General features: G+C 44.8%; 1 protein-coding gene across 1 annotated transcript in view; it reads left to right on the top strand.

Annotated features, from left to right (window-relative positions):
• The window catches only part of NUDT19 (nudix hydrolase 19), a 21239-nt gene extending 6167 nt beyond the window's left edge, over nucleotides 1-15072 (top strand). Inside the window, 2 exon segments of the mRNA XM_010367010.2 lie at nucleotides 11738-11945; nucleotides 14635-15072. Coding sequence (XP_010365312.2) covers nucleotides 11738-11945; nucleotides 14635-14840 — 414 coding nt within the window. The 3' untranslated portion in view covers nucleotides 14841-15072.

Raw genomic sequence — 15072 nt, 5'->3', positions numbered from 1 at the left:
TTGGCCTGCTCCATTTTCTGTCCTCTCTGAACCACCAAGGTTTGTTTTTCTGAGGGCCATGACTAAGGCTGCGGCCTTTCTCTGATCTCGCTTTTCCTTTTGGGCCTGTTCCTCTTGGTCCCTATTATAGAACACTGAGGTCGCCAGGTTTAATAATGCCTCCAGATTTTGTTCAGGGTCCAGGGCTCGCTTTTGGAGCTTTCTCCTGATATCTGTGGCTGATTGGGTAATAAACTTGTCTTTTAGGATCAAATGACCCTTGAATGAGTTGGGTGACAGAGGAGTATATTTTCTTAATGCCTCCCCTAGCCGCTCAAGGAAGGCAGAAGGATTTTCTTCCTTTCCCTGAGTTATGGTGGACATCATTGAATAATTCATGGGCTTTTTCCTAATTCTCCTTAGTCCTTCTAGAACACAGGTCAACAGATGTTTACGACTCCAGTCCCCACGATCTGAGTCGAGGTCCCAGTGGGGATCCATACTGGGGACGGCTTGCTGACTGGTAGGGAATTTATCCCTTTCTTTGGCTGTCATTCTATCATTTACTTGACTAAGATACCAGGTATCTCCAAACTCTTGGGCTGCAGCTAAAGCCACATTTTTTTCATTAAAGGCCAGGGTTTGATCTAATAATAGCATGACATCTCTCCAGGTGAGATTGAAGGTTTGCCCTGGACCCTGTAGGACACCTATGTACCTATCAGGATCATCCAAAAGCTTCCCAAGGTCTGCCTTGATCTGCTTTAAATCAGAGAGGGAGAAGGGGACATGTACCCGAGTTAGGCCAAGTTTCCCTTCCCCTACAGCTTGAAAGGCACATAACTGATGGCCTGGGGGTTTTTGTGGTCCTTTGGAGATTTCTTTGCTTGTTTCCCTCTGGGCAGGGGGTATTAGAGGAGGCTTATCATTAATAGGAAAGGTAGCTATAGGGAGGCTAGGATATGGGGGTAAACTGAGAGGTCTTCCTATGGGATGTAAATTGCAAGCTTTGCATAGTTGTGTATTCTCCTTCAGTGAAAAGAAAGCCTGGACATAAGGAATTTCACTCCATTTGCCTTCCCTCTTACAGAAAAGGTCAAGCTGCAGGATAGTATTTTTATACTTCCCTCAGGTGGCCATTTTTCCCCATCAGAGAGAGAATATTGGAGCCAGGCCGTAGTGCAGAAAAAAATGAGGCACCTCTTTTTCAGGGTTTGCGGGTCAAATTGGTACCAATGGCTTAGAATGCATTTGAAGGGTGAGCCTGTTGGTGCCTGAGTGTTTCCCATCTGAAAGACAAAACCACCCAAGATTTTGGTTTGTTTCTCCCCTGCCCAAGAACCCGCAACGGTCCTTGGACCCTGCTGATCGGAATAGTTGCGCTCACCGACGCAGCAGCAGAAACACTAGTTCTCCTCCTAGACCACAAGGAGGACCGAGGAAGGTCGGATTTAGTGGCCCTTACCGATGCATTCTCGAAAACCTGCACCCTTGCCTGTCCTCCTAGACCACAAAGCGAGAAAAATCGGATTTAGTGGCCCTTACCAACACATTATCAAAAACCTGTTAGAGTCCTAAGCATTCTCCTGTTAGTATTGGGACTTTACCCCTGTCCTATAAAGATGTTATGCCCCAAAAAAGAAGTGGAGGGCCATACCCTGAGGGAGGGAAGGGATCTCCAGAGTTGGAAGAGTGACGCATTTTGTCCCCACTTAGAATAGGAAGGATACAATTTCTTGAGGCTCCCCATATTCTAGCTTCAGGAATAGCTTTTGTTAGGCCTTTTTGTCTGAGGAGGGATCCTAAAATTCCAGATAGTCACCCCCTACGATGGGGCTTTGGGCAAAAATTATGTCTTTCTGATTGGTGAGCCCGGGTGTCTAAAGACGGTAACAGAGTCCTGAAGTTTATACTAGAAATCATTCTTAAAGGAGAAGCTAGAAAAGCACCAGAGACAGGGAGTGGTGTTTAGAAGTGGGACTAGCCTCAGAGAAGAGAGGCGAGAGGAAGTTTGTCTGACAGGCGTTGAGACCCAGGAGGCAAGGGTCAGGATAGATAGGATAGATGGGCGAGTCTCGCTTAGGCGACATGACTTTTAGAGTTCCACTCATGACTGCAGGGTCAACCAACTTGTTGTCGGGACCCTGGAGCTGAATAGCTTTCCTCTCTGTCGACCCTCGGCTCAGCCCAGAAGTACAGGAAAAGTGGAAGTTGGTTCCAGGCAAACCAACCCTCCCAACTCCGAGTCAGGGGTTGTTAGAGAGCGCTTTCCCAGAAAGCCTGACACCTGTGTCTTTAGTCCAGTGGCTGCACTAGTCACTTTTAACTGGCCAACAGGTGCCCAGTATTTAGCCCCCAAATTCTAAGGAAAAATAGGACAGAATAGCAAGTGAACGAGATCCAATGGTACTTACTGCTTGGCGATAGGTGATAGTCCCTTAGTGGTCGCCAAAATGTGTCCAGAATTTGTTCCTTCCAGTGGGTTCTTGGTCTCGCTGACTTCAAGAATGAAGCCGTGAACCTTTGCGGTGAGTGTTACAGTTCTTAAAGATGGTGTGTCCGGAGTTTGTTCATTCAGATATTCAGATGCATCTGGAGTTTATTCCTTCCAGTGGGTTCGTGGTCTCGCTGACTTCAGGAGAGAAGCTGCAGACCTTTGCGGAGAGTGTTACAGCTCATAAAGGTAGTGCAGACCCAAAGAGTGAGCAGCAGCAAGATTTATTGCAAAGAGCAAAAGAACAAAGCTTCCACAGCATGGAAGGGGACCGGAGCCGGTTGCCTGTTGCTGGCAGGGGTGGCCACCTTTTTTTCCACCTATTTGGCCCCACCCATATCCTGCTGATTGGTCCATTTTACAGAGTGCTGATTGGTCCATTTTTTGCAGAGTGCTGATTGGTGTGTTTACAAACCTTTAGCTAGACACAGAGCGCTGATTGGTGCATTTTTACAGAGTACAGATTGGTGCATTTACAAACCTTCAGCTAGACACAGAGCACTGATTGGTGCGTTTTTACAGAGTGCCGATTGATGCATTTGCAAAACTTTAGCTAAACAGAAAAGTTCTCCAAGTCTCCACTCAACCCGGAAAGTCCAGCTGGCTTCAATTCTGGGCTCAAGTGATTTTCCAGTCTCAGCTTCCCAGGTAGCTGGGCCCATAGGCACGTGCAACCATGCTTGGCTAATTGTTTTATTGTTTGTAGAGACAAGCTCTTGCTATGTTGCTTAGGCAGGTCTTGAACTCCTGGCCTCAAACGACCATCCGGCTTCAGCCTCCCAAATTCTTGGGGATTATTGGCATAAGCTACTGTGCCTGGCCAGTTTCAATCTTTTAAAATTTATTGACCAATACAGTGACTGACACCTGTAATCTCAGCATTTTGGGAGAACAAGGCCAGAGGATCAATTGAGCTCAAGAACTCAAGACCTGCCTGGACTGTAACATACTAAGACCTCATAACTACCAAAAAAATTAAAAATTAGCTGGGCATGGTGGTACATGCCTGTGGTTCCTGTTACTGAGGGAGCTGAGGTGGGTGGGAGGATCACTTGAACCTGGGAGGTTGAGGCTGTAGTAAGCCATGATCACACAACTGCAGTTCAGCCTGGACAACAGAGACCCTGTCTCAAAAAAAAAAAAATTATTGAGATTTGTTTTAAGGCCACAAATATGGTCTGTTTTGGTGAATGTTCCCTTTGCACCTGAGAAAATACGTATTCTGCTGTTTGTTGGTATTTTTGTAAAAATGTCAAATTAGGTTGAGTTGTTCATAGCATCTTGAAGGTTTTTTTTTTTTTTTTTTTTGAAACGGAGTCTTGCTCTGTCACCCAGGCTGGAGTGCAGTGGCCTGATCTCGGCTCACTGAAACCTCCGCCTCCCGGGTTCAAGTGATTCTCCTGCCTCAGTATCCCAAGCAGCTGGGATTACAGGCACCCACCACCATGCCTAGCTAATTTTTGTATTTTTAGTAGAGACGGGGGTTTCACTGGGTTGGTCAGGCTGGTCGCGAACTCCTGACCTCAGGTGATCCACCTGCCTGGGCCTCCCAAAGTGCTGGGATTACAGGCGTGAGCCACTGTGCCTGGCCAGTCTTGCAGGTCTTCTATATCATTTCCTTGTTTCATCAGGTGCTGAGAGAGGAATGCAGAAATCTTCAACTAATAATTGTGGCGTTGTCTTTTTCACCTTTTAGTTCTATCAGATTTGGCTTCATGTATTTTGAAGCTCCCATGGAAGGTACTGACTGTATCCACATTTAAGACTTTTAAAAGTTCATGGTTTAACTCTTTGATGATTATGAAATATGCTTCTTTATTCCTGGTTATAATCTTTATTCTGAAATCTGAAATTTACTCTGTTTGATATTAATATAGCCACTCTGACTTTCTTTTGATTCATGTTAGTATATTTTCCATCCTTTTAACCTATCTGTGTCTTTATTATTTAAAGTGTGTTTCTGACTGGGTGCAGTGGCTTACACCTATAATCCCAACACTTTGGGAGGCCAAGGAGGGCTGATCACCTGAGTTCAGGAGTTTGAGACCAGCCCAGCAACATAGCGAAACCCTGTCTATACTAAAAATACAAAAATTATCTGGGTGTGCGGGGGTCTGTCCCACAGACCCTGACCCAACGATGGATGAATAACGTGCAGTGATACAGATATTCTGCTTTACTATTCCGGCTGAGCATTAGGCCTACTTACAGACTCCCAGGAGAGTGCTGTAAACAGTTGTGACCTCAACCTTGACCAGCCAGTGAGACTCGCATTTATTCAGTAAAGATTAATTGACAAAGGCTTGAGTCAACACCACTAGAGGGTAATTGACCTTGTGGACATCCCAAATAGAAAGCAATTAAGCACCTGTGGTAGATCAAAGGTTAGTCTTAGGACCACATGAGTAAACAAGCTAGTTAGATAAACTCCTCACATTCCTTTGTATCTACTTTAATTAACTAATTTTTTTGAGAAAGAGTTTCACTCTGCCGCCCAGGCTGGAGTGCAATGGCACAATCTCAGCTCACTGCAAGCTCCATCTCCCGGGTTCACACCATTCTTCTGCCTCAGCCTCCGGAGTAGCTGGGACCACAGGCGCCTGCCACCACGCCTGGCTAATTTTTGTGTGTGTGTGTGTGTGTATTTTTAATAGAGATGGGGTTTCACCATGTTAGCCAGGATGCTCTCGATCTCCTGACCTTGTGATCTACCCGCCTTGGCTTCCCAAAGTGTTGGAATTACAGGCGTGAGCCACTGCACCTGGCCTACTTTAATTTATTTAACTAACGGTAAATGGACTAGGCTGCCTTCAGCCAGATCTGTTACTGAAGTTATGCAAACTTTCAGGCCTTCCAGGAGGGTTTCTGGCTGGTATAACTAAATTTTTTCCCACCAGCCTGACTGAACCCTCATACAGGTAGAGATAGGAGAATTGCTTGAACTCAGGAGGCAGAGGTAGTAGTGGGCCAAGATCATACCACTGCGTTCCAGCTTGGGTGACAGAGTGAGACTCCATCTCTAAAAAAAGAGAAAAAAAAGTATGTTTCTTGTAGGCAGCATATAGTCTTGTTTTTTATCTGATATAAAAATTTTGCTTTTTAGTTGGAGTGTTTATTTATGTTTGTTATTGTCAGTAAGGTTAGATTCAAATCTACCATCTTACTGCTCATTTTTTCCCCATCTATTTGTACTGTTTTTCTTATGACCATTTTATTTCCATTATTAACTTACTATGTCTCTTTGTAGTTGCTCTAAAATTTGCAATATACATTTTTCATTTCATTTATAGAGTTAGAACCTTGCAATAGTATACTTGTTTTTTCTCTCCTGTCCTTTATGCTATTGTTGTCATACATTTGACTTTTATTATAAACTCTACAATACACTCTGATTATTTTTGCTTTAGACCATCAATCTTTTTTTTTTTTTTTTAAGATAGGGTTCACTCTTCTCACCCAGGCTGGAATGCAATAGCATGATCTTGGCTCACCGCACCCTCCACCTCCCGGGTTCAAGCTATTCTCCTGCCTCAGCCTCCGTTGTAGCTGAGATTACAGGCATATGCCACCACGCCCAGCTAATTTTGTATTTTTAGTAGAAACAGGGGTTTCTCCATGTTGGTCAGGCTGGTCTCAAACTCCCGACCTCAGGTCATCTGCCCACCTCAGCCTCTCAAAGTACTGAGATTACAGGCATCAGCCACCCCGCCCAGCCTAGAATATCAGTCTTAATGAGAAAAAATGTCTTATGTTTACCTGCATATTTACCTTTTTTTTTGGAGATAGAGTTTCGTTCTTGTTCCCCAGGCAGCAGTGCAATGGTGCCATCTCGGCTCACCACAACCTTTGCCTCCTGGGTTCAAGTGATTCTCCTGCCTCAGCCTCCCAAGTAGCTGGGATTACAAGCATGCGCCCACCATGGCCAGCTAATTTTGTGTTTTTAGTAGAGACGGGATTTCTCCATGTTGGTCAGGCTGGTCTTGAACTCCTGACCTCAGGTAATCCACCTGCCTCAGCCTCCCAAAATGCTGGGATCACAGGCGTGGGCCACTGTGCCCAGTCTATTTTTTTTTTTTTTTTTTTTTTTTTGAGACAGAGTCTCACTCTGTCACCCAGGCTGGAGTGCAGTGGCACGATCTTGGCTCACCACAACCTCCGCCTCTCTGGTTCAAGCGATTCTCCTGCCTTAGCCTCCTGAGTAGCTGGGATTACATGCACCCACCACCACACCCAGCTACTTTTTATATTTTTAGTAGAGACGAGTATTCACCATGTTGGCCAGGCTGGTCTTGAACTCCTGACCTCAGGTGATCCACGGAGCTGGGCCTCCCAAAGTGCTGGGATCACAGGCGTGAGCCACCATGCCCAGCCACATATTTACTATTTTTAGCACTCTTTATTCCTTTGTGTAGCTCTAAATCTATCTCTGGTATCCTTCTGCCTAAAGAAGTTTCTCTAGTATTTCTTGTAGCATAGATCCTATTACAATGAGTCCTCTAACTTTTGCTTGCTTGAAAATAACTATTTTGCCTTTGTTTTTGAAAGACTTTGGCTAGGTATAAAATTCTGGGTTGATAGGTTTTTTTCTTTATGTACCTAAAAATATTGCTCCCTTGTTTGCTAGTTTGCATAAATTTCTTATGAGAGGTCTGTCACAACTCTTGCAGGTAATTGTTTTTTTTTGAGACAGTCTTGCTCTGCCGCCCACGCTGGAGTGCAATGGTGCGATCTTGGCTCACTGCAACCTCCGCCTCCCAGATTCAAGCAATTCTTCTGCCTCTGAATAGCTGGGATTACAGGCACGTGCCACCACGCCCAGCTAATTTTTGTATTTTTAGTAAAGACGAGGTTTCACCATGTTGATCAGGCTGGTCTTGAACTCCTGATCTCATGATCCACCTGCCTCCGCCTCCCAAAGTACTGGAATTACAGGCGTGAGCCACCATGCCTAGTTTCTTGCAGGTAATATTTTTTATTTATTTCATCATGTTGATGTTTTCCTTTGTATCTTTAAACCAGTGGAACATACTTACAGCATTGTTTTTAATGCCCTTTTCTGCTAACTTAATCATTACTATAATTTCTGGGTCTGTTTTTGTTGACTTATTTTTTTTCTAGTTTTAGATAATGTTTTCCCGCTTCCTCATGTCTTGCAGTTTTTATTGAATGTTGGATATTGTGACTTTATGTTGTTGAGTGCTGGATCTTGTCATATTCCTTTAAAGAGCATTGGACTTTGGGCCAGGCGTGGTGGTTCACTGCCTGTAATCCCAGCACTTTGGGAGGCCGAGGCGGGTGGATCACCTGAGGTCAGAAGTTCTAGACCAGCTTCGCCAACATGGTGAAACCCCGTCTCAAGTAAAAATACAAAAATTAGCTGGGTGTGGTGGCAGGTGCCTGTAATCCCAGCTACTTGGGGGGCCAAGGCAGAAGAATTGCTTGAACCTGGGAGGCAGAGGTTGCAGTGAGCTGAGATCATGCCATCACACTCCAGCCTGGGGGACAAGAGCAAGACTTCGTCAAAAAAAAAAAAGTATTGGACCTTGGCTGGGTGCAGTGGCTCATACCTGTAATTCCAGCACTTTGGGAGGCCAAGGTGGGTGGATCACGAGGTCAGGAGTTCAAGACCAGACTCGCCAACATGGTGAAACCCCGTTTCTACTAAAAATACCAAAAAAATTAGCCAGTCGTGGTGGGCACCTGTAGTCCTAGCTACTTGGGAGGCTGAAGCAGGAGAATCACTTGAACCCAGGAGGCAGAGGTTGTAGTGAGATGAGATCACGGCACTGCACTCCAGCCTGGGTGACAGAGCAAGACTCTGTCTCAAAAAAAAAAAAAAAGAAAAAAAAAAGAGAGAGAGTATTGGACATTTCCTAGCAAGCAGTTAAGTGATTGCAAATTACCTTAATTGTCTTGAGGTTTAATTTTAACTGATGTTAAATGATGTTAGCATGGGCCTATAGTAGCCTTTATTCTAGAGCTAATTTAGCTGCACTTCTTTTTTTTTTTTTTTTGGAGACATATTCTCACTCTGCCGCCCAGGCTGGAATGCAGTGGCGTGATCTTGGCTCACTGCAACCTCCACCTCCCTGGTTCAAGTGATTCTTGTGCCTCAGCCTCTCAAGTAATTGGGATTGCAGGCACGTGCCACCATGCCTGGCTAATTTTTATATTTTTAGTAGAGTTGGGGTTTCACCATGTTGGCCAGGCTGGTCTTGAACTCCGGACCTCAGGTGATCCACCCACCTCTGCCTCCCAAAGTGCTGGGATTACAGGCATGAGCCACCACGCCTGGCCATTAGCTACACTTCTAAATGTGTGACCCTTACAAGGTCTACTTGAGTGCTGCTTATGTTCAACATGATCTCTCCACTGTGATTGGAAGGAATTCGAATAATCCTTGGCCCCAGGTGAGCTCTGGGAGTTTAATCTTAAAGCTCTCAGGTAATTGTTCTTTCTTCAGAAAGCATTCTCTCCTTGTGTATACAGTGGTCAGTAAAGTAAAATACTAATCCTAGGAAAAAAAAAGAGGCATCATTCTTTCCTGGTCTCATGCGGTTTCACCTTATGCATACATGGATGAGTGTTGAGCGAAGATTCAAGTGCACCCTGCACAGATTTCTAGAGCTCTGCTCTGGAGGTCTTTCCTCTCAGGTACAGCTTTATCCTTGGTTTCTCTTTCCATGGTTTGAGTTACCCTCAATCAACTAAGGTCTGAAAATATTAAGATATTTGGAGACAGAGAAAGACCACATTCACTAACTTTTATTACAGGAATTGCTATCATTGTTCTAGTTTATTATAAGTTATTGTTGGCTGAGCACGGTGGATCATACCTGTATTCCCAACCCGTTGGGGGCCCGAGGCGCGCAGATCACCTGAGGTCGGGAGTTCGAGACCAGCCTGACCAACAGGAAGAAACCCCATCTCTACTACAAATACAAAATTAGCTGGGCGTGGTGGCACATGCCTGTCATCCCAGCTACTCGGGAGGCTGAAACAGGAGAATTGCTTGAACCCGGGAGGCGGAGTTTGCCGTGAGCAGAGATTGTGCCATTGCACTCCAGCCTGGGTAACAAAAGTGAGACTCCATCTCAAAATAATAATAAGTTATTGTTAATGTCTTACTGGGCCTAATTCATCAATTAAACTTGATCATAGGTGTGTATGTGTAGGAAGAGCATAGTTTGTATAAGGCTTAGCACTTCCTTAATTTCATGCATCCACTAGGGATCTGGGAAAGTATCCCTCTTGCATAAGGGGAGACTACTGTATGCTGCTTCCCAAATTCCGCTGTGTGGGCTTCCCAAAATCCAAGCTGTGTCTCAAGTCAGTGAAAATCCCAGGCTCTGATTAGTCTCTTGGTCCCTGGGTCACAGCCTGGGAATTCCCTTTAAGCAGTAACCCTGGCCATGGTAGGACTTACCGCCTGTTGTAGCCTCCCAGGTGGCTGGGATTACAGGCGTGAGCCACTGCACTCAGCAGGAAAGCATTGCATTTTGTACATTGCTTTACTAGTAAGAAGTAATCAGTAAGGGATAAGGTACTGTAACCTGTGGTCTGGACTAACCTGAACAGGTTGGATCAAGTGGGTGGATGCCTGCCATTTAACCCTTTGTCTTCATTGTTATCACTGAACTCATACGGTTGCCTTGGAAATCACATAGATTGGGTGGTCCTTTGAGGCCCAGAGCTCTGTTTTTTAAATGCCGTTTTGGCCAACTGCAGAATGATTAGGGGACTCACTGAACTCATAGATTGCTGGACATCATAGCAGGGCCCTGGGAATGTGAAGGCTTCACAGGCTTCTCTGTCAATGTTTAAGCATGTACGAGCTTGCAAACCTTTGACCTACAGCCATCTAAAGCAGAAAGCAATTCCAAATCCCAGGGCTTTGGGGTGAGAATCAGTTTATCCTAGGTGTATAAGTGGATATTTAGTAAACCAACTAAAGAACAACCGTATGGCCCGGCACAGTGGCTCACACCTGTAATCCCAGCACTTTGGGAGGCTGAGGTGAGTGGATCACAAGGTCAGGATTTCAAGACCAGCCTGGCCAAGATGGTGAAATGCCATCTCTACTAAAGATACAAAAATGAGCCAGGATGGTGGCAGGTGCCCGTAGTCTCAGCTACTCGGGAGGCTCAGGCAGAGAATTGCTTGAACTCGGGAAGTAGAGGTTGCAGTGAGCCGAGATTGTGCTACTGCACTCCAGCCTGGGTGACAGAGCGAGACTCGGTCAAAAAAAAAAAATCAGACCTGTAATCCCAGCACTTTGGGAGGCCGAGGTGGGTGGATCATGAGGTCAGGAGATCGAGACCATCCTGGCTAACACAGTGAAACCCTGTCTCTACTGAAAATACAAAAAATTAGCCGGGCGTGGTGGTGGGCGCCTGTAGTCCCGGCTACTCGGGAGGCTGAGGCAGGAGAATGGCATGAACCCAGGAGGTGGAGCTTGCAGTGAGACGAGATCATCGCACCACTGCACTCTAGCCTGGGTGACAGAACGAGACTCCATCTCAAAACAAAAACAAAAACCTTTGAGGTTATTCCGTATCCATTGAATCAGCTCCTTTTATCTAAATGTCTATGGAAAGAAGGCTCAGGAAGGACAGCAGAATGAAGCCACTGAAGTTTACTGGGCAAACACTGCCTGGCTGAAACCCTACCAAGTTATTACTCTCTTGACTGTAGGCTGAGTCATGCCAGGTGACTTCCTGAAAGCTGCTGTTGCTCCTGATGCTTCATTGCCGTTGTACCATGTGGCACACATCACCACATCACAAAGCATTTTGGTTGCAGAAGTCCCTATAGGGCCTAGGAGAGCTTTGTGGTGTTCATCATTATATCCTCAGAATCTAGCCAAGTACCCATTTCCTGGAGGAATGAACAGGCACCAAATTCTCAATCTACTGTGATGAGTTTACCCTTTGGAGTCTTTCTTCTTTCAGCAGGGACCAGAACCACCTTACCCTCTCTGCATCTCCCACCTCTTAGGCTGAACAGCTCTCCCAGGTCAAGCCTCGGCGGTCTGCCCTGGTTTTACTAGTTCTGAGGATCAGTGTCCCAGTAAGCAACCTCTTAAGAGGATCAACCCAGCTTTCTTCCCTGAATCTTTTCATGTTGTCTTGGAGGGATCTCACAGGGTGCATTAATGAATTCATTTTACACATTCAGTTCTACCTTGGGTACTGATCTGACTATCTCAAGTCTCACATTGTTTATGGCATAAACCTTAGGAAACCCTGCCTTTGTCTTTCACAGTGGTCATCTCCATCGGAGACAACTGAAAGTTTCTTATCAAAAGAAATTTGGTTGGCACCCCCACAGTTCTACGAAGTGAGAAGACTTGCAAACTTTGCCTCTTTCTCTGACTTGCACAAATTTTGTTTGGGTCGTGCATTAGAAGGACTGGAAAGGTGGTTGCCTATCATCTTGTTAACTGCTGATGGGATGGTCCATCTTTTACCAGGTAAGCCCGTGAAGCATCAGTGCTTTGGTTCGTATTCACATTCAGTGCCCTGGGCTGCATGGCAGTATTGCCCAACATAGAGACAGGAATTACAGTCTGTGTTTTGTAGTCTACAGGTATTAGCTAAGTAAGATCAAAGCCTATAAAATATCCATATTATTATAACCAGAAATTCTGCATAATGTCATATACATACACATACATTTATAATAATATATTTCCTAGACATTGACAAAGGTCTTTCTCATGTCATTTCTCACTTTTTCTTTTTTTTTGAGACAGAGTCTCCCTCTGCCACCCAGGCTGGAGTGCAGTGACATGATCTTGACTCACTGTAACCTCCGCCTCCCAGGTTCAAGCGATTCTCTGCCTCAGCCTCCCGGGGAGCTGGGATTACAGGTGCCCGCCACCAAGCCAGCTCATTTTTGTATTTTTTTTTTAGTAGAGATGGGGTTTCGCCATCTTGGCCAGGCTGGTCTTGAACTCCTGACCTTGTGATCCACCCGCCTTGGCCTCCCAAAGTGCTGGGATTATAGTCATGAGCCACCGCGCCTGGCCGATTTCTCACTTTTTTGCATTTTAAGTTTGAATTACGAGAACTCGTAAGTTGTCATCTAATTTGAATTAGGGAGCTTTTTTTTTTGAGACAGTTTTGCTCTTGTCACCCAGGCTGGAGTGCAATCTGGGCTCACTGCAACCTTTGCTTCCTGGTTTCAAGCAATACTCCTGCCTCAGCCTCCTGAGTAGCTGGAATTACAGGCGTGTGCCACCACGCCTGGCCAATTTTTTTGTATTATTAATAGAGACAGGGTTTCACCATGTTGGCCAGGCTGGTCTTGAACCCCTGACCTCAGGTGATCCGCCTGCTTCAACCTCCCCAAATTCTGGGATTATAGGCTTGAGCACTGCACCCAGCCAAGTTTGTTTTTTTCAATTGAACGTAATTTCAAATGAAACTGTGAATTATGAAATTATGAATAAAATAAAAATGTTAACCCTATCTCAACTGAAAATACACACAAAAAAATAAATCAGCCAGGTGTGGTTGCACACGCCTGTAATCCCAGCTCCTCAGGAGGCTGAGGCAGGAGAATTGCTTAAACCCATGAGATGGAGGTTGCAGTGAGCCAAGATTGTGCTACTGCACTCCAACCTGGGCGACAGAGCAAGACTCTCTGTCAAAAAAAAAAAAAAAAAAAAAAAAAAAGCTAGGCATGGTGGCTCATGCCTGTAATCTCAGCACTTTAGGAGGCCAAAGCAGGTGGATCACCTGAGGTCGGGAGTTCGAGACCAGGCTGACCAACACGGAGAAACCCCATTTCTACTAATAATACAAAATTAGCTGGATGTGGTGGCACATGCCTGTAATCCCAGCTACTTGGGAGGCTGAGGCAGGAGAATCGCTCGAACCCGGAAGGCGGAGGTTGCAGTGAGGTGAGATTGTGCCATTGCACTCCAGCCTGGGCAACAAGAGCGAAACTGTGTCTCAAAAAGAAAATAAAAAAGATATGTTACTCAACCTAGAGGGGGGAAATTTAGCAGTTTTTTTTTTTGTTTGTTTGTTTGTTTGAGACGGAGTCTCACTCTGTTGCCCAGACTGGAGTGCAGTTCCCCAAGCTGGAGTGCAGTGGCGTGATCTCGGCTCACTGCAAGCTCTGCCTCCCAGGTTCACACCATTCTCCTGCCTCCGCCTCCTGAGTAAATGGGACTACAGGTGCCCGCCGCCACGCCCAGCTAATTTTTTGTATTTTTTAGTAGAGACGGGGTTTCACGTGTTAGCCAGGATGGTCTTGATCTCCTGACCTCATGATCCACCTGCCTCGGCCTCCCAAAGCGCTAGGATTACAGGCGTGAGCCACCACATCTGACCAGTTTAGCAGTTTTGATGTAATTTTTCTAAATTAACCCAAAGATGTTAACAACAGCCCACTTTGAAACACCAAAAGTATATGGATATCAAGGCCAATCTTAGTATTGAATAGAATAAAGAGAGTCATAAACTAGTAAAACAGTTACAGTTCACAGTGGAAACATACCAGTCACAGTTGTTTATGAGCCCAAAGAAAACTCTTGACTGGGGCGTTGTGAGGGGATATTAAAAACACAAGAAAGAGGACAGGTGCAGTAGTTCAGGCCTGTAATCCCAGCACTTTGGGAGGCTGAGGTGGGTGAATCTTTTGAGATCAGGAATTTGAGACCAGCCTGGTAAATACGGCGAAACCTGTCTCTACTAACAATACAAAGATTAGGCAGGGATGTTGGCAGGCACCTGGAATCCCAGCTACTTGGAAGGCTGAGGCATGAGAATAGCTTGAGCCCAGGAGGTGGAGCTGAGATCGCGCCACTGCACTCTAGCCTGGGCAACAGAGTGAGACTCCATCTCAAAAAAACAAAACAAAAAAAGACCAAAAAAACACAATAAAGAAATTGAGGTAAGCTCATAGAATTAGATTAGTTAACAACTATCTCAGTTCCAAACATATTAAACAGATCAAAATAAATAATGATTTAACAACTATCTCAGTTCCAGACATATTAAATATATCAAAATAAATACTGATTTGTATGTCCCTAATATATCAGAGTGATTTATAAAATAATACTCGATGGAATTAAATTTTTATCCCTTCTGCCATGGTGAAAAATAATATTGTATTTAAAAATAAAATCAAATTTTATCCTTTTTCAGGTGATGAGCTATATTTAGAAGATTCAGACTTTTTGGAAAATCTTATGTCTACTGAAAAAAAGACTGAGGAAATCATGAAGGAAGGCAAGCAATTTCACCGGATAGTGATACACAATCGCCACCTTTATGATATCCATGTGACTGTTCAGTCAAAGCATAAGCACGTTTATCCTAAGAACTCTGTAGTAAGTAAGAGCCATTTGTAGGGTGCTCAGGCTTGTTGGTAAAATGGCCTACTTGAAGTCCTCATGAATAATGAGGGCTGAATTTCATTTGCTTGAAACTTAAGGAAGTTTGTGCCTATAAAAGTTACTGCAATAAAGTATTTCTTTTTTCTTTTCTATTTTTTTTTTTTTTTCTGAGACAGAGTCTTGTTCTGTCACCCAGGCTGGAGTGCAGTGGCATAATCTCGGCTCACTGCAAGCTCTGCCTCACGGA

The sequence above is a fragment of the Rhinopithecus roxellana genome, chromosome 12, assembly GCF_007565055.1.
Source record: "Rhinopithecus roxellana isolate Shanxi Qingling chromosome 12, ASM756505v1, whole genome shotgun sequence".
Lineage (NCBI taxonomy): Eukaryota > Metazoa > Chordata > Mammalia > Primates > Cercopithecidae > Rhinopithecus > Rhinopithecus roxellana.
The sequence above is the reverse complement of the archived record's forward strand: the minus strand, read 5'-3'. Positions and strand labels throughout refer to the sequence as shown.